The sequence below is a fragment of the Solea solea genome, chromosome 5 (assembly GCF_958295425.1).
Source record: "Solea solea chromosome 5, fSolSol10.1, whole genome shotgun sequence".
NCBI classification, from domain to species: Eukaryota; Metazoa; Chordata; class Actinopteri; order Pleuronectiformes; family Soleidae; genus Solea; species Solea solea.
In genome coordinates, this window is record NC_081138.1 from 2,838,185 (window position 1) to 2,859,303 (window position 21,119).

General features: G+C 40.6%; 1 protein-coding gene across 13 annotated transcripts in view; it reads right to left on the minus strand.

The window, feature by feature from the left end:
* Nucleotides 1-21,119, minus strand: part of plekha7b (pleckstrin homology domain containing, family A member 7b) — a 91,846-nt gene that overhangs the window by 51,439 nt on the left and 19,288 nt on the right. For 12 of the 13 annotated variants that reach the window (XM_058630308.1, XM_058630307.1, XM_058630309.1 and 9 more), the window contains one exon: nt 2,637-2,720. In XM_058630308.1, coding sequence (XP_058486291.1) covers nt 2,637-2,720 — 84 coding nt within the window. Of the gene's footprint in view, nt 1-2,636; nt 2,721-5,753; nt 5,900-21,119 lie in introns of those variants that run through there. The other variant, XM_058630319.1, reaches the window with a different exon arrangement.

A 21,119-nucleotide genomic window follows, 5' to 3' on the forward strand; every position in this document is an offset into this window, starting at 1 on the left:
TTTATTAAGTCGCACGAGATACTAAAGGGCGTGTGCGACTTATTATTTTTCGCGCGTGTGAGTTATAAAGCGTGCGCACAGTTGATAACTCACACACGCACTTTACTAAGTCGAACGAGATACAAAAGCGTGCACACGCTTTATAACTTGCACATGCGCTTTACTAAGTCGCTCGAGATACAAAAGCACATGTGCGACTTATTATTTCGCGCGTGTGAGTTATAAAGCGTGCACACACTTTATAACTCGCACACATGCTTTACTAAGTCTCACGAGATACTAAAGCACGTGTGCGACTTATTATTCCGTGCATGTGAGTCATAAAGCGTGCGCATGCTTAAAAAAAAATTCCGTCTATGTCACCTCCAGGGCTCCGTGGGTTTCTTTGCAGCATAGGCAGTTGTTGTTGTCTGGTGCTACTGTAGCAATTAATTGCATCAAAGGGATCTGTATGTATGTGGGGTGGTTGAAATGGAACAGCCTATAGGAACACCTACTCTCTCTCTACTGGGCTGTGATTGGACAACGTCTACTGTCACAAAAGGCCAGATTTTGCAAAGGAAGGCAGAGGAAGCCAAGAGGAATTTACATAATGCTGACAGGTTGTTATGGCATTATAAAAAAAAATAAACCTGCTTTCTGTACATTAACTGATTAAATGACTTGCCCAGCACCAGACAGACCATTGAACTTACGACGGAAATGTGTGACCTGTCTTTCAGACGACACTTACAACCTGCATTTTTATGCAAATGGTTTAAAAGAGACACGCAACAAACAATTGTCCATTCTCCATGTGCGTTTTATATGGAGCTAATTTATGCATACTATAATGGACTTTCTGTAACATACCCTAATATTTAGAATAGGTTAAGCAGTCAATAGGTTTAGTTTGATAACTTAACTGTAACTTCATTATATCCATAAAATAAAATGCTGAAAATTAAAATAAAACAATAACATGCGACCATTCGTGGGTCCTGTGTCAGATATAAACTGCACATGTGTGTCTCAGGGACAAGGAGAGACCGCAGTGGAACAAATGTGCAGTATCTGCACTCGCAGCCCGGACAGCAGATTGCATTATCAAGGGATATTTCTCTCACATGAAGGGATCTCTGCTGTTTTATGTGAAGCTTTAATTCTGTTTACCGCCTCTGTCACTGGAGCAGTTTCCCCGGGAGATTTGTTGTGGCCCACGGTGGAGGGGAGCGATATTTCACAGCACACAGTGCGAGAAGGGGAAGAGACAATAAGCCTGATCTAATCCTCCTTCTTCTGCTCTGATGGAAATGAGACACTTTTAAATCCTTTCAGCAAGTCAGTGTATATTTGGCAAATTGATCATGTTTTATAATGATCAAACTCGCTTTAAATCCAGTACAGTTTCCCAGGGAACACACTCAGGTTCTCCTCAACTGGAAATACAGTGAGTGATGAACTTGAATGTGTGAATCATCGTGTAACTCACTTCCTTTACAGACATCGTCGTATGCAGAATTAACGGCAAAGTTTTCCACTTTCTGAGTATGTGAGCGGTAAGGGACCGTTCACCATACGGTGCCTAAAAATGTTTGAAAAATGCTGTTATGACTCAGCAACCTAAACCTGGGAGCTGCTGAGGTGACTGAAGCTGCTGCAGCTTTATTGTTTTAATTAACGCTATTAAAATGAAGAAAAATAAGAACATGGACTTCCAGTGCTGTTGTTCTCTCACACTAGTTTTGCTGTAAAATAAACAAATAGAAAAAAAAAAGAATTAAGTTTGTCAACTCTGAAATAAGTTATACTTTTTAAAACTTATATTAAAAAATAAATTTAATTTAATTTAATTTAATTTAATTTAATTTAATTTAATTTAATTTAATTTAATAACTAAAATAAGTATTATAATAAATATTAAAATAAATGTAATAATTAATAAATAATAAATTGACATGGGGGTTTTGTTGATCAGTTTGGGCTGAATTAGCGAGAACGCAGAGGTCACGTTCGTCACTGAATCTGAATCTCTGCTCCGAACGGTCATCTTACACCGGGGGAGCTTCAATACAATCAGACACCTGCCGGTTTATATTGTGCCCTAAACCTGCCACGCTGCACGTTTGACGGCTTTAAGGGACGAGAGTCACACAGTGACATAAAACAATGACAGTAAATCCTGCTCCCGCGCCACGGCACATCAATGAAAGAAGCAATCTTGCTATTCTAGCACTATTTCAATTCTAATTCGCTGACACGCTGGTGTTAAACATGCAATATTTATGTCGAAGTAGTGACTTATTTGATGCTTATATAAATCACTGTCGGTCAGAAATAGCGTTCTGCTGTTTCGGCTCCAAAGACATTAAGAGAAACAGCTCAGATGGACCAAAATAAACCTATAATTCAGCCGTGGTTAAGCCAAAATTCACATAACCAGGGCGATCGATGGGATTAATGACTCCAGATGTGGGAATTGGAAGTTGACTGTTTTTCCTCTTTTTGTTCCAGCTGCATAGGAAACTATTGTGACATTCTTTCTCAGGGAGGGTCTAATTCTCTCGCTCAACCTCCCACTGACTGACCTTGAACTGACCTCTCATGTGCTATAAAGTACGCTTCATTCCCAGGGAGGAGAGGCCGGACCCACTCACCTGTCTTGTAGCGTGTATTCTGTGTTTTCAGGGGAGATCTGTCCCGTCACAGGATGCCGAAACGACGTACTCCTCTGGTTGTGGCTGCAGGGAAAAGACAAAAATGACAAATGTCAGATCGCGCTTCTAGATTTCTATAATTGTCTGCAGATGTAGAATCCATGGTTGCACTACGGTCATGAGAGCAAGCTCACAGTCTTCGACACAAACAGTCGGAGTCAGCTCTTTCTCTTTATTGATCTCAATCCGACGGAGCCGTTTATTGCTTTAAGTAGAACATAAACACATGTTACTGTCACACGACAGAACAAGAAACAGGCAGAGATGTTACAACGCGGCTCTGTTTGTGCTTGTTGTCGTCTATTGTGTATTTACAGTGTTAATATGGGTGTCGTGATTAATCGATCTGGATTAGTGGGTTAATATTCTGAGAGGACTGTCCTGAAAATCAGTGTCATGTGTTGAGTGCATTATATATTTAATTATTTGGAGATTAGAGTAAATAGAAACTTTATTATGTTCATTATATGTATTATTTATTTATTTATTTATTGTATCAGTGCCTATGCAGTCAAATGACCTGGATATTAAAGGAAGCATGATGACATAATGCTTTGACTACATTTATTTGGATTATTAAATAAACCCTCCCAAAAAAATTAAGAAATAAAAGGCTCTTTTTTCCTCATACGTATTATTAATGCACCCTTTTCTTCATTTTTGAAGAATTTTCTTTTCATTTGAAGCGTCAGTGGCAGCAAAACACTCGCCCAAAGGTATTTTTCAGAGAGTTTCTCAGCAGTTATGTTATTATCTGAAGCTCGAACACAAGCCGCTGGAAGTAAAAACGCAGAGACGCCGCTACAGTATGAGGAAGACGAGGCTTCTGCCTGCTGCAGCACTGTAACACACACACACACACACACGCATGCTGTCTACAGGATGAGGATTAGGAGGAAACTTTCCTGAGTGCTTCTCTGTGTTTTCAGCCAAGGAGGTGGACAGTAAAATCAGATTCTCCCCCACTCCTTTCTCTGCCATTACACTTTACTAGTGTAGCTGTTCCAGCCCTTTCATTTCACTGAGTTCACACACCACACATGACATTTCTCACGCCGAGTCACCGCACAAAAATTGGTCATCTATGAATCGATGGCGCGAACGCAGCTTGCTCTGCGTGCTTCATTCATACAGTTACCTATCAGTCAATCAGAAAATAGTATCTACTGTTGCCGGGTGAATACACTGCTCCCCGCCAACATTATTGGCCACAAAATGGGCCAATAATGTTGCTTCATATCCATCACAGGCCACTGAATCATACTGAAATGAATCATATCATGGTGTTTTTTGTGATACAGGCAAATTATTTTTTTAATTGCCCAAATAGTCAATATTATACCATGTTGTGATGAAACGGTCGAATTACATCTGTCCATCCCACACTGGTAAATCTAATATCACGTAAGTTATTGCCAGTCTGTTATGTTGTACACACACACATGCCTGGAGATATATTATACCATGTATAAGTAAATGTCAAACAGTAAGCTGATGAAGGACAGCTGCAGAGTCTCCGCGATACAGAAATACACAACGCGAAAGTCGTGCCGTCGCGAAACACACGGAGCCGAGCCGAGAGATTTACGAGGTGACATTTCGGGAAAAGTTCAAACAGGAATGATGCCGAGCCATTCTGCACACACACCAACTACAAAAGACCAAATACAAACAATGCATCAGAAACTCACGTGATATCTACACACACACACAGGACTGTTCCTGGTGGTAACAGCTCATAATTTGCTGAGCAGCGCTGCACCAGCTCTCCCTGTTAATTAGGAATGTGCATTCTTTTAAGGCTTTTGTTTCAGCCGCATTACTTCTGAACTACTTGTCCAGGAATGTGCAGCATCCCCCCCCAGTTATTGCACAAACACTGCGGCACAGTGGCTCTATTTGTTTGCCGAGAACGAGCTTCCACCGAGGCCCGTGGCAATGTCGTCCCCAGAGGGAACACGAACTCCTGCCGCAGATGAGCTCACACTCGTACAGCACAGTACAGCATGTCGTGGGGGGAAACAGTTGTGTTGTCAGTGCAGTTGCACAATCTCATTTCACAAATGATGTTATGAAATACCAACGTGTCAAAAAGAGTATGATCAGATCTGATTCAGGCTCAACTGAACACATGATTTCCACCTCCTCGACCCCTTTAACCCTTGTGTTCACACGTTTAGTGTCATTTACAGGTAGAAGCACTCTGCCAGGTCACTCTGCCCAGTGTTCGATTGCCAAAAGTGGCCTCAATTAATCGATTATTAATCAATTACTTAACTGTCAACTATTTTGATAGTTGATAAATTGGATTGAGGGATTTTTCGGCTTCTTAAAATTGAATATACTCTATTTTTTTGTTTGTTTTTGGGGTTTTTTTTTCCCCACCATATAACTATCCATCCACCGCTTTATCCTCCACATCAAAAAAATCAAAATAATGAAAATATATGGACCAAACAACTAATCAACACACATAGAGAATGTGTGATTCCAAGCGTTTTCCAACAGCAGATTAACAACAGAAGGAAGCCACATTCACAGCAGTGAGACACATGCTCTGCAAAAAGGTCAACACATGAAAAGATGGAAGATAAAACAAAGCATCCAGTCCAGAAGAACTTCTGTTTGATTCCATCAGAGAGAAGCAGAAACATACAATAATGGAACCATTTAACACACGTGTGTTGCCACAATGCAAACAAGAAAAAAGAGGTGATTTCAGGCTAAATATTACAAACGTGCACAAGGTTACAGCAGCAACTTGAGACTTTTTCTATAAACTAAGCTGAGCTTGATGTAAGGAATGCAAACTCAGCAGCGGAGTCAAAGCATCTCACAAGAAAGTGTGGAAACAGCAGCACTGCAGCTCTTTCCTGCGCTCTCTCTCTCTCCCTCGATGCTGCATTACCAGTCCTGACACACTAATTCTCTGAAACAGAACAAGTGCAGCACACGGGCTCAATGGTGACTGTGAGGACACCAGCAGCAGAAACACAGACATCACTCTCTCTCTGCTCTGCTGTATCACACACTCACACCCAGTGGCGACAGCCTCACCTGCTGTGAAATAATGAATCATTGTCAATCGGCTGCTAGACTCGCTGTGATGATGCTGCTGCTGCTGCTGCCGCCGGTCATGGAAATCCTCTCTATTACGGGGAGAAGGTGGCAGACACAGAGAGAGGGTCTCCCGTGGCAGCTGGCGTCCGCAGAGAGCAGAGCGTAAACATGAGGCAGTGGGATGAGAACGGGAGGAGGAGGAGGAGGAGGAGGAGGAGGAGAAGGAGGATGAAGTGCTTTATCTCACTGTCCTGTTCGACCCGAGCTGTGTGAGAGTTTGAGGTGGAGATCTTACCCCCCCTCCCATCTGGGGAATACCTCTGTTCCTTATCAGATCCTCCTCCTTTCACGGTTTTTAACCTTCCCTCTCGCTCTCTCTCCACCTCTGACTCCCTTTCTTCTCAGAACAGAAACTCATCCGATTCCGGGAAATGTTAAGTTATGCAGCTGCGATTCAAGAGTGCACTCCTGTCATCAGTGTGAGTCTCCAAGTGTTGTGTTATTGCCAGTTTCTGAATAATGAAGCTGCACTGATGGTCTGACAAGTCTAAAAATATCAAATGACAAAGGCCTTGTTTTTTAAAGCTGCACGATTTGGGGAAAATATCTTAAAATCTAATTATTTTAAGTCAAGCTTGAGTCAAATATTAAAATAGAGACTTAAAACGGCATTTACAACATAACGCCGTCAAAATATGACTCACTATGGTCCAGCACAAGGACGAGAGCTCAAAGGTGTGAATTGTTTCCACCATGCACAAACAATTATTTTCATTATCAATGAATTCAACGAAGTGGATTCGTCCAAAAAAGGTTGAAAAATAAAGTTTCTTACGTTTTTCAGATTGTGAGTTTGATTTGAAAAGGATTTGTCGCTTTAGCTCGAGTGTAAATGTGATTTTTCTGTATTTATTCCACTGGACAAACACCTACAGGCTTATTATTATCATTATTATTTTTCTGAACATTGGATCTCAGAAGGTTTTTTCTCTCCGCCTCAGGTCTGAGCTGCAGGGCTCACAGGAAACACTCGAGCCTCGGGCTGTGGACATGACTCTGTTTTCCAATTAGCTTCCAAATGACATTTTTGTTCCCGATGTTTATCTGACAACAAACAAACATAATAAACCTGCATGCTTTCATATGATCACTTCATCAAATGAATGGTCATTAACGATGAATATGATGAAGAGTGAATGTAGACCACCTCCTAATGTTTAATGTTGAATTTAAAGGGTAAACAAAGCTAATCTGTATTAATCTGGGATGTTGATAGCCTTTCATAAACACAGATGAACAAGTATTTATGCTGCGCATGCAATACAACTGTGTTGCTTTTATTTTGAAAAGCCTGACGTATGGACACAGGTATCTGCTTCTGTCTGCACAGTGACAGGTGACGCTTGCCAGTTACCCCTGCCCCCCTAAAAATGTCGGCTCACGTTAAAAAAAAAAAAAAACAAGACATGGACTGCTAAAGATTTCTTTACATAAGTTAAAAGTAAAGCTCTATTTTCAATAGAGTTAGTTTGTTATAATTCAATAAAATCTGCATTTTCCTTCATTTTGTTTACTGTGTGTTTGTATGCTGCCCAATTTACACCAAAACAATACAACTTATGGCTTTTTTTATTTTATATATATACATATATATATATATACATATATATATATATACACATATATATATATACATATATATATACATATATATATATACATATATATATATATATGTATATATATATATATGAAAAGATCAAATGAATATTGAGCAGAATGAATTCAGCCCATTTGTCCGGTCCTCAACAATATTTTATGTTTCTCACGTGGCCCCTTGGGGAAAATAATTGCCCACCTCTGGTTTTAGACATATTTTAGAATTCCACTGGTCTCCTCTGTGTGGCAGCATTGCAATTACAGTGACAAAGACAAGAGGACATGTCGGCAGTTTGGCTATTTCTCACTATTTGCTCCCTATACACTCCTGATACTGAGGTTCACATCAAAGTACAAAGTCACACGTGCACATTTCACACCAGCTTTTCCGAAACATCAGCTGTGGCCGACCATTACAATTTCACACACGCCAGAGTCAGAGTGTCAGGAATTTAAACAAGGGGCCAGAAATACACCGCAACTTAAGAGTGCAATTTAAAAAGTAATCCTCTTCAAGGGCATGTCATAGTCACAGGTGTCTGCTTTTTGATGCACCGTGACCTGCGCTAAGACGGAATAGAAACTAATCCTGCGGAATGCAGAGCAGGGGAGCAGGTGGTACCAGCACACTGTAGCATCCTGCCGCTAAATATTAAAGCTATAGGAGCAGCAACTTTGGTTTTGTTGTTTCCAGCCAAGCTTTTGTCACATTTTTTTAATTTAGAAGCAAGTTAAATTCAGTGACACCTCCTCTAAATTTACTCCATGACACGAAGAATAAACCCCAAAGAGAAGAGGAGCTCTCAAAGCAATTTCTCTCAGTGCTATGGAGCCATGAAAGAGGAAACTATTCTCTTTCCATATAGATTTCAAAATAAACCACATGTTGAGCATATTCCACTAATCACCCTTGAAAACAACAGCTGGCATAATAAGATGATACAAATGTAATCAGGGCTGTGGATGTGCACGCACGACAGGTCAGACCGTGCACCGGGAACCGAGCGTGAACTCTGCAGACTGAGGCCGTCACTTGTGCATGCACGACAGAGCTGCTCGGCCCCCGGCAGTGTGAATGTGTAGCAGAGTGTGACGGGACATTATGTAGTGAGAAAAAATTGGCTGTAATAGGAGAGGTTATCAGTTTCATAACACTGCAGCAACATTGCTCGGCTTCCTTTTCCAGACTTTTGTACGGAAGCTCCTGGGGGCAAAAGGTGCGCCGTAGGAAGAGGAGAAAAAAAGGTTCTTCTTTTTTTTTTTAAATTGTCCGCAACAAAAAACTCAAATTAAACGATAAAATCGATATATCGCCCAGGCCTACTCGCTACTATCATCACAATCATTTATTTACTGCTACACTGACTCAAAACTGAACAGGAAAACCCTGGAGACTGGAAGAACATGCTCAAACAGGCCCCAACGCAGAGCGGAGAAAAACAGGTGAAAAGATTTGCCAGCGTCTCTGAACCAGCGACGGACAGACGGTTTGGCAGAAACTGAAAGAGCCGTCGCATTATTAACATTCAACACACATTTTCTGACGCGTCACATTTTAGTGCGGTCACAATGGGCCTTTCAAATCGTGCCGTTTTCAAAACATAAGCACACCAAGTGCTAATTGCATCGCAGTGAATGCAACAGTGAATGTGGGTCCATTAATGAGGAATTAAGATGCAAGAAATCCCTTCCAACTCTAAAAACAAAAGGCGCGGTTTCTGGTGTTGCCTTTTTAGTAACAGCTCTCATTTCATGTCTGCTCAATTTGAAAAGTATTTTTTGAAGATGTTAAATAACACTTGTATTTACTGTATATAGCACTTTCCACAACAGTAATGTAACTGCTGCACAGGATGAAGCTCACAGTTCCAGCCTCACTGCCCCTCACTGCAAACACAGAAAACTAAAATAACAGAGGAAACAGAAATGAGGAAACGCCATCATAGTGATAACAGCACTATTTTTGCCCAAAATGTCTGCTCTTGTTTGCACTGTAATGAACCTATTATGGTCTGGATTTGTTACAACATATACAGTACCTGCAGTAAGAGAGAAAACAGAAAACAAGAGATAGAAACATACATAGCTGTGGGCAGGTCAGAACTTCTTCTGCGCTATTGGCATCAATTTTCCCTGAGCGATTACTATTTATAGGGGGCAATTTGAAGTAATTCATCAAATAAATTGTGGGTATATAACGCCTCCAACCATGACTAGAAAAAGACTTCCAAAAGCACTTATGCTAGGGATCGATACAGACGGGGATTTGCTGCAACAAAGAAAAAAAAAGTTAGGAAGTTATTCTGGAGTGAGCATTACTTTGAGGATTCAATCAATGAAAGGACCTTGCAGCTTTAAGTCAATATTTAACTGCAGAGATCCATCCTGTAGCTATATGTGCAATGTTTGAGTGCATGCAGAGGAAGTGGTATGGGGGGGTTATCCTAATTCAAGAGCATAATGTATTGATTTGAGAGCATCATTTATGGATTTCACCTGCAGATTTTGTGATATTGCCTCTCAAAACTCGGCTCTCGCACTCCAGTTTTTGAGTTTGAGTTTTGAGAGACAATATCATGAAATCTGAACGTGAAATCATCACAGGGACACATATAGAGACAAACAACCATTCACTCTCACACCTACGGTCAATCTAGAGTGTCCAATTTAATCCCCATATTCTATGTTTTTGGACTGTGGGAGGAAACTGGAGAACCCGGAGAAAACCCATGCACACACGGGGAGAACATGCAAACTCCATGTAGAAAGGTCCTTGTTTAATTCATACTGAATGTCAGTGTCTACATACTCTATACATCTGATGGATGAAGTGAAACAGGCTAACGTAAATGTTTTGAGGAAAGGGCGTGAGATTGCCCCATCGATCACAGAACTACATTTAGGATTAAGCAGATGGAACTGAGGTATTTTAAACACGGTAACGCCGCCTGGCGTAGTTCTAAACATCGCAGCAACGTTGTGAAACCCGACGTGGCTTTTGGCCAGATCTCTTCTGGGGGCACTGAGGGGAATTATCACTCAACGCGAGATAAACCGACAATGCAGTACCTGGCAGTGCGAAGGAGATAAGAGACGGAGGACGTGGAACTGTTTAGCCTGGATTTACATTCACCATTATCACTGAAGCTCATCGACTGATAGCTAAATAAAATAATATCACATAATAAATACTTAAATAACAACATGCTATACATATATTGTGATATAACCTTCTTCAACGGCAATATAAAATCAATATACTGTATATCACTTTGTCACTTGTTTCGTCAGCGCTTGGCAAGACAATGTCATCTCTTCCTGTCTAATCAAAACAAAGACATGTGGATATATCTTATCCTCTCATACTGACCACGTTTGGAGTATCACAGTATTTCTGTGTCAATCCACCACTGAAGTCTCTACTATCTGATCTTTACAGAGGTTGACTAGATAATCCAGGTCATGTTTGAGTCATCAAGACAAGGCCTCTAGGCCTCATGAGGGGGAGGGTCCCTACACACTTATGAACTGATGTTTACAGTGTCGCTGCAGCTATGACACAGTGTGATGAGGACCTCTCGACACCATCTCCACCATCTGCGGTGTTCACCAAAGAGGAAGCTGAGAGTGATGGTTCTGAGGGAAAAGAACCGACGAAACGCGAGGTGGGGAGATCACGCAGCACACCGTTTTGATTGGATAGGAATCAGTCAACTCGCCCGGGTACAAGATGAGTCATCATCTTCACCAATATGTAAATATGCAGAAGCTACTAGAGCTCTGACATCCATCCAAGCGTCAAACATCTGCAAAGAATCTAATCATTGAGCCAGAACCTAGATTACCATCTGTTGAGCTATGACACACACAGTGTACCAGGTAGCCCAATGGGCTGGATGATCACTCTGCACTAGGGACTCCTTTTTTCTTTAATTTCTTAACCAAACAACATTAAAGTGGGCACTGCACACACTATATTTGCCAGCCACCTGCCAAGTTTGGAGCCGTTTGACAGTTAACAGTCAAACGTTTCTTGAATTTGTAGGCAATTGCAATCAAATACATGAGATTATGTTCAATTCAGGGTTCCCACGCCTTGGTTGACATCAAATTGAAGGACTTTTCAATGAAATGAGTGAAAAGTCCATAATCCCGTCACTGTGTAGCTCCTGCAGCTCTGGCTGTAAATGTCCTGAAGGGTGGGCAGTTCTGACCTGGTGATGTTCTGGGCTGATTTGACCACCCTCTGCAGCACCTTTGCGTTTGAGGACAGTGGAGCCACCATACCAGGCCGCGACGTTCCCAGCCAGGATACTCTCAATGGTACATCTGTAGAGGTTTGTGAGTATCCTGGTGTCCATGCTGGACTTCCAAGTCTTCACTGATGCTGATGCCCAGGAACCTGAAGTAGCTGATTCTCTCGACTGCTGAAGAGTACAGTGCCCACAGCACCACTAGTAATTACGATAGGCCTAGTCTACGTACATCAAGCAATGCTGGGCAAGAAACAGTAGTTGGTGTCATAACAAACAAGGGAGACATTTACCTAAATATCAACTTAACTTCTTTTAAGCACTTTCAATGACCCATATCTGTGACCCGTGGGAACCGTGTCAATCTCTTAACCAGAAATAGTTCCTTGTCTTTGGCACACTGACAGCTCTTACTCACTTACTCACATACTGTGATTGAACAATAACGATGACCACACTCGTGCCACACTGTTTTCATTGTGAAGACTATTATGAATAATAATATGAATATATGAGTATGTTATACAACACAGATTCAGATGAGCTGTGGCTATCTAATGAGGCAAGACTCTTATCCAAGACACAAAACGAGTCATCAAACTGAATGAACCTTTCACGACTATGTACGGACTCTCTTTACAATCTGGGACTGCACATTCCTGCCTGTAGGTAGAGAACACTGAGCGGGAGCAGTTGCTTAGTTAGTGTTACTGTACTGTGCGCTCGGCTGCTAAAAAAACCTCAGAATCCAACCTTCATTGCAAAGCCAAAACACAGCTCACGGCTTAGCTACGCAATGTAGAACAGGAGGGGATGTGAAATGCAGCTTTTCTAAAGCTGAGCAATCACAGGCAGTTCTGGCATCATCTGTGAAATATTGCCAGATCATTTCACAACAGTGTTCTTCTTTGATGTAATGAGAAAATTGATGCATTAGGTAAGATAACTTAAGGTCTCAGCTGTTACATTTTTCTAGAGAACATCTGCCTCCCTCTTGTCCCCTCCCCTGTGACCTTCAGAACATCCATGAACCTTCTCTGTGGTCTTCCTCTTTTCCTCCATCTTCCATCTTCAACATCCAATGTCCAGTACAATCACCATCCCTCCACTGCAAGTGACCAAACCATCTCAACCTTGCCTTGCTCTTACTTTATCTTTCACCCTGTTCTTTGAATATGCTCATGCCTAATCCTGGTCACTTCCAACGAGAAGCTCAGTATCTTCAGCTCTGCTTCCTGTCCTTTGGACTGTGCCACCGTCTCCAACCAATAATCACACCGTCTTGTAGACCTTCCCTTTCACTTTTGCTGCTATCCTTCTGTAACACATCACGCCTGACACTCGTCTCCACCCACTCTACCCTGCCTGGACTGTCTTCTCCACCTCTCTTTTGCACCATCAGTGCCACAAAGTCACACTCACGGTACAACTCTGTTGTGGAAGCATTGTTGAATGAGGAGAGGAGGATGTTGCGAGCAGTTCTACAGCTCAGAAACAGCAAAGGCTAACTTATAACTCGGCAAAAGCTGTCACTCCATAGGAGATTAATGAGTTTGTAGCAAGCTACGTGTGGGAGGAGATGCTACCAGTGTCAAATGTGGAGTCTCTAACATACCGATGAGTGATATTCAACAACTAAACAGCTAAACAGAGGGAAATAATAACAGCATCTTTAGAGCAGCCACCTCAACTTTTATCACTCACATCCCAAAATACTTCATTTGGATTCGACTTACCCTTAAATTCCCTCAGGCAGGATTAAGAAGACAAACAATTATCACACCGTCGGCTGAATAAAAGGATAACTTTGAGTTCTACGCAATAACAAAGACAAGAAATCAGACACAATAAGAAGATGTTGAGTCTGCTATTTCTTCAACTCATTGTCCTTGTTCACACGCTCCAATAGCTGACCACCAGGACGGCGTATAATAGCACAAATGAGTCATTCTGGACCCAAATTTATTTGCTCCCAGGTCAGGCACATCCTGTACACACCCCCTGTTTCCATATACACCCAAGCAAAACACGCAAGCACTGCACAGAGAGAAGCACATCGACACTGACCATTAGTTAACATCAAGCCGACACAAGAGACTTTCTTTGAGCTCTGATGCTCGTCTTCAGGCGACGAAACAAAAGAACATTCGATAACAAAAGGTTGTTAAAGTTCATGAAAGAAGTGAAAAAAGGCAAACTCAGGGTGTCAGTTAGGTGCAAAAGTGGAAAAAAAGAAATCTTGCCCTTGTCAAGATTAGGTGATGAAAAGAGAATAACTGGAACAGAACACTGCAAAATGGGCTCTGTCCCAAACCTCGACTTAACAGCAAGTGTCATAGATTTTCATTGAAATAAGTGTCAGCGCCGCCACAGCATTCTTCCTCATATAAAAGTGAGTGTACCTTCATAATGGCCCGACATGTGTGTACCAGTGCAAAGTGCCCACTTATTCTGCAGGCTACGGCGTAGCACAGAATTTATACCACCGCAGCCTGTTCTGAAAAATAAGCTGAGAATGTAGAGTTGCAAATCAAAAGCCGAGGAAACTCAAGAGTCAGCTCTTCTTTTCTAATGAAAGACGATCATCACGCGCTGTAAGGCCAGAAAAGCAAGATTGTCTTCACTTCTTCGGAGGTCTGAATAGTGTGACTCCTTATAAATCCTTAAATATCCACACAAAACTTCCAAAAACACGCCTCGTCGTCTTATAGAACAAGGAAAGTCATACCTGCAGCTTCTCAGTGCTCATCCCACAGCAGTTCTCATTAGCTCGACTAACTCCTCGCATTTAAATTTGTCGTCAAATCGCAAATGAGCCGTCTGCTCCCGAGGTTTTACAGCCGCAAATGAACGAGCTGCAGTGCGACTCTGTCGGATTCTGCTGAGGTAAGACAATCTGTCATGCAACACACACACACACACACACACTGCATATGTTTGAGGTCAGATTATTCATCTGATCTCTGATCCGCATCATAATCCTGCAATATCTAAAACTGAAACTGTAACAACTGTCATTGCAAAAAACTATTGCAGACTTTGAGAAACTATAAATAACATCAATCCAGCTTGTTTGAGCCAGATACAGCAGACTCCTCTGTTAAATATTGAGATTTTAGACATTTCCTTTGCTAAATGTTGGAGTTTAACGCATGTTCTCCGGATTTTTAAGTCTGATCTACAGTTCGGCATCGTGTCGGACGTCGCACTCGTGACGACACTCTCTGCCAATAAGTGGCCGACGGTCTCATGGCGTCACATTTTAGTGTGCCAGAGCAAAAACAGCACACACTTGTGCCATGGTTTTTTGTTTGTGGGCGGGCCTTATGAAGCTTATGAATTTTATTTAGGCAAACTAATTAATCAGGTCTTGGCCTTTGCTTTCAGAACTGTACATCACACTATCAATTTAAAGTTGCATTAAATAACAATAACACAAAGAATAAAGGCATGTGGCCTATTTTGTATTTACATTACAGAATTATGTTCAAAGTAGGGGAAAAAAATCTATTTATAAAATCATTTTATAATGAAGAAAGAAAGAAATACTCACATTAATAATAAGGCATAAGGTGAATTTAATTTCCCAATGATTTCTTAGATCTTTGGGGAAAATAGAGGAAAAATCAACAGGTTTGGGCTTCAGGTTTGAGTGTTAACAAAATGAGTTAAATGTGTTAAATCATCTTGAGACAAATTGATGTGACAATAGCTAATTCTACTGATTGATATGTATAGTTTTTGCAATAATCATTATAATGACATATAATGATTAAAGATTGTGTCTGATATACCATTTAGAGCTGCAACTAATGATTATTTTCAAAAATCGAGTAATCATTAGGTCCATAAAGTGTCAGAAAATGTTGATCAGTGTTTGTCAAACCTGGAAATCATGATGTTCTCAAATGTCCTGTTTTGTCCACAAACCAAAATTATTCACCTTTAATGATTTCTTTGTTATACGGAGCAAAGACATGAAGAAAATATTCGCATTTAAGAAGCTGAAACAATCAAAATGCTTCAAATAGATTAATCGATTATCAAAATAGTTGATTAATAATCGATTAATCAAGTAATCGTTTCAGCTCTAATACCATGAAATCATAAAATATACACCATCTTCATGCCGCCGACCACTTCAGCACGTACGCTTTCAAAATGTACACATCGTAAATCCCACCAAGACACCAAGACTTTGTGAATTTGGACTATACACAAAAAAATATTTGGGATTACATTATTAGAACGAGGGTAATCCCTGTTTCCCCATGTCCCTCCTTTTAAAGCCACTTGCAAGTGCTTTCGTCCAAAAAGTCAAAAGCAGATCAAGACTGACTGGATCCTAAAAATAAACATTTTCATTCAAAATCCCCATTAAAATCATGTCACATGAAATTAGTCCAACAGCTAAAATCACAATTAGGTATAAATACAGAAGCTATAGCATGATACAAATGTGATTAGCTTTTTTTTTTTTTTTTTGCTGCAGAGAATCTCGGTCCTGAGGGTGCTGGAGCTCGTACTGTATAGCGCAGTATGCTTTACTGCAGCAGAGCAGTCCTCGCAGCAGTGTTTGCTCCGGTGTCAGCGGAGGTAAACAAAGACGTTTCTGACTGGCTTCAGATATTCTGCTCCACTCACGAGCCACTTCGTTGCAGGACATCTGAACAGGGCACATGTGTGCGCTCAGACACTGTAATGGGAACTGCAGGAGGGAGGTTTCCTGGAGGCATACACACACACACACGCACACGCACGTACGCACGCACGCACAGGACACAGAGGAAAAGCAGTGTGTCGTGCACACACTCCCAGTGGGAAGTTACATTACAGTGAAACACAGGGTTAAGACAACACAGCTGCTCCATGGCTGCAAAGATCAGTGGCAATTAACAATATGCAGATACCGCACAACCCCAGTGGCCCTTGAAAACACACACACACACACACATAATCTCTAATAGGATGCAAACGTTACTCCTGATAACATTGTCTTACTATTTGGTGCGGTTTGATAACAGTATAGTTGGCTCCGTCTCTGTTCTGCATAAACAACACTGAGGTCGACCACCGTGTGTTTTTATGCAGCTGATGGCCAATATAAAACACTGGTTTACTTAAATATAAAATAATTAAATTACATTTTGTGCCAGTGCAATTATACGGTATATTTAAAATAAAAATAAGCTATATACTAAATATTAAATACATGAAATCGATATTAAATCAAGTTTCCAAGAACAAAATCAACCATTGCCTAGATGATAATCCAGCAATTAAAAGCCTAATTTAAATAAATCTACGCTGCACAACGCTACTCAAATTCAAAATGACCTGGGGGCCAGTGAACTTCTAGTCTGGTCAGGAGGGGGCGGGTCAAGTGAAAAAAATCCAACAATTCGGGGAAAAATTAACGGTTTAGTGACTAGAAATTAAAATGATATCTTGATACTAAACTAAACACTGGAGAGATATGGTATTAGAGGCATAGTACTGGAATGGGTCAAGAGTTATCTTCACAACAGATCTCAATATGTTTATACTATACATTAATGAGATATGCAAGGTATCCAATATTCTGAAATAAATACTATTTGCAGATGACACTAATATTTTCTGTTCGGGGGAGGACCAATTAGACCAATTAGGACCAATTAGGACCAATTAAACCAATTAGTGGAAACAGTCAATAATGAAATGGCCAAGCTGCATGTGTGGTTCAATATAAATAAACTATCTCTAAATTTAGAGAAAACTAAATATATGCTGTATGGGAAAAAAGGCTGTAAGACTAGTATACAAGTTAATGGAGTGGACATTGAAAGGGTTAATGAGTACAAAGAGTGATTATTGATGACATGTTAAGTTCGAAGCCACACACCAAACAGTTAAAAGGTAAGATGGCCAGGAGTGTGTCCATACTTTGGAGGGCACAAAAACTATTAAACCAGAAGGCACTATACTTGTTGTACTGCACACTAGTCTCTCCACCTGCAATACTGTGCAGAGGTCTGGGGACACACTTACAAAACCACTACCTATCCCCTGTTTATACTCCAAAAAAGAGCCTTGAGAATCCTACATTATGCCAGTTACAGAGAACATACAAATCAACTATTTATCAAATCAAAAATACTTAAATTCTATGACTTAATAAAATACCGCACAGTACAGATGATTTACAGGGCTGCCAACAAAAACCTCCCTCACAATCTACAGACATTATTTCTGAACAGAGGGGAGGGACACAATCTAAGCGGGAACATGAGGTTTAGGCAGAGAAGGGTAAGAACTACATTAAAATCCTTTACTGTATCGGTCACGGGGGTCAGACAGTGGAACAATCTGGATGAGGAGATGAAAAAATCAGCAAAACTGAGTGTATTTAAAAAGAAGTATGTAGATATGACTATTAAACAATACAGAATGACACAGAAGGAAAGTATGACAAAGGTCAGGGACAGAAATCTGTAGACACTGTGGGAAACGGCAGTGGAAGCAAATGTAACCAAACAAAAAAAAAAACACAGACACACATGGAGTCTGAGTTGACTGTCTAGAGCTAGACTATATCTCTGAGTGCTACCGGATGCTGAAACATGTTTTCCTTGTAAAAATGTCATAAAACAAAAAAAACAAAAATGATGAAAAGAAATGTATGATGATAATGGGGGCGGGACTAGATAAGCTTTGCTTCTCCCGCTTTCCCTTTCGGTTATGTATATTGTGTGAACTGCACTGCTGTGTGATGAGTGATCTAAATGTCATAAATAAATAAATAAATAATCCATCATGATGTTGCAATTACAAATATTCAGGATGACATCACACACCATTTCAAAGTTTGTTTTGATGTATAAGCTCACAACAAAAAACATATTTATGACCGAAATGAATCTGTAAATAACAAAAACAGACTTAAAACATTAAATCAAAATATACATGTAGACAATTGCAATTAAAACACTAGACAAGCTTATATATAATCAAATGTTGAATTTAATCATTTCAAAATAAGTCTAGGGCCGCGGGTTTGAGACCCCTGCTCTAAAGTGCCTATTTATCTTCTGTGAGTGCTTCTTTTTTTTTAATCCCTAGTATGTTAACATATTAGACTGACTAAAACTGGACTTTGAACTATTATGTAAACCTGTTTGTCCAACTGCAATTGTACTAAAGTGAATTTCTCAAAGTTGGACGAACACACCCAGATCATGCAAATGGGAGTTGAACTCCCAACTACTGCAGTGGGACCTGAGTAGGACTCTAACTGGCATGGGTGCTCTGCACATGCACCGTCGTTCCCATCCCAGGCTAACACCCGAAAAACATAGAAGAAAAAAACGACACAGAAGACTACGACGGAGTATTAGAGCCACAATAAAGTTGTAAATTTGCAAGAATAAAGTCGTAAATTTACGAGAATAGAGTCGTAAACTAAGAGAATAAAGTCGTAAATGTTACGACTTTATTCTGCATCCATCGATAACCCTGCAGTGGACCAGTTCCAGCTATTTCCCCCCTCCACAAAAGCAGCGATTTCCTCCAAGTCCGCAACTCTCCTCTTCTAGAACAACAGGTTAGCATATTACGACTTTATTCTCGTTATTAAGACTTTATTCTCGTAAACGTACGACTTTAATATCGTAATTTTACAACTTTAATCTCGTAAATGTACTACTTTATTCTAGTAAATTAAGACTCTATTCTCGTAAGACTTTAATCTCATAAATTTGCAACTTTAATCTTGTAAATTTACTACTTTATTCTTGTAAATTGAGACTCTATTCTAGTAAATTTATAACTTTATTCTTGTAAATTTACGACTTTAATCTTGTAAATGTACTACTTTATTCTTGGAATTTAAGACTCTATTCTCGTAAATGTACAACTTTATTCTCGTAAATGTACGACTTTAATCTCGAAGTCTGGGAATTCTTTTTTTTCTCAATGTGTCCCTAATACTCCGTTGTTGAAGACAACAGTGACCAATACTCATTTTTCCTCTGTCCGCTTCAAGTATTGAATATTTTTAAGTTCATGGATGGTGGGAAGCTGAGAGTGGATGGTTGTTTGTCTCTATGTGGCCCTGTGATGGACTGAGGACCTGTTCAGGGTGTACCCTTTCGTTCCATGTCGGCCGGGATTGGCACCAGCGACCCTCATGTGGAGGATAAAGCAGTGGAAGATGGATGGTAGGAAGAACAACTAGCATTAAACTAAACCACAAACACCACAAACACCCAGGTTGAAAGGGCATGGTTTGGCCCCTGGCGTAGTGGAAGCGGACACTCTTCATTCAATAAATCTATTCCCCACGAGTGCTGTACACTGGGACAAGGACAGTTGTCAGTTGAATGGCACAGCGGAGCTACAGCCATAGCTTGGTTTAACTGCACGTCACATAAACTTCATGATAACGACACTGACTGATGCTGGTTATTTTAACCAACATTATAGAACATTATAGAAGCTGGTTTAATAATTCAGTTAAAGTCCCGCCCCCCCTCCCATCTGTCCTGCTGGATCACTGAAACCCCCGCATACATTACTATTTTATAACATGCAATTAAACAGATGGATGAGACAAATTAGGTGAGGTTCCGCTGGCAGGGGGAAACCGAATTTAGGGGCTATTTTTAGATTCTCTGTATCTGCTCATAGAGACTTAGCACGCTTATTAAGTCAGCCACCCAGTGGCGGAAGGTAGGCCACATCTGGTGCACATGGCTCTAACTGGCCAGCAGAAACCAGGTCCCCTCCCTGGAATGTCCATCCCACTCGCAGAGGCTGATCTGAATCTCAAAGGTTACTGCCTGAAACACGGAGAGAATGTACTCCCTTTTCAAATACCTCAACGGTCTGTTAGATATCATTATATCTATTCTTAGAAGCGCCGCGTCTCCCTGGAAATGTCTGTAGTTAAGGAGAGGTCACATCCTTTCTCCGACAGCAATTCCCCCCTAAATCCCGGTGCATTATTTCTGTCCCCTGCACCAAATTTAGGTGCATTATGTTTTTCCGACTGAAGCCGTCACACAGTCACACAGAGCTGCACACAACAGAGATATAAGCTTAGAAATGAAGCACAGTGGACACAGTTTATCCTGCAGTTGAACAACAGTTGAGATGGATGGAGCGTGAATATTCCTGGAACTTCGTGAACACCAATCCGGTTGTTTTCCCTTCACCCTGAATAGAACCACACCAAGCTAAATTCATGTTATATAATCAATTAACGAAGAAGATTAAGATGTTAAGCTCTTAGTAAGTTAATTAATAATCAATTAATAGAAAAAATAATCGACAGATCGATTGATTATCAAAATAATCGTTAGTTGCAGCTCTACACATGGGCAAGTGTTTTATGAAGTTCAATTTCAAGTACTTTATCTGCTATTTTGCTTCAATACAAGTCTACTGGAGTTCTTGTGCAGGTCTCACAGTC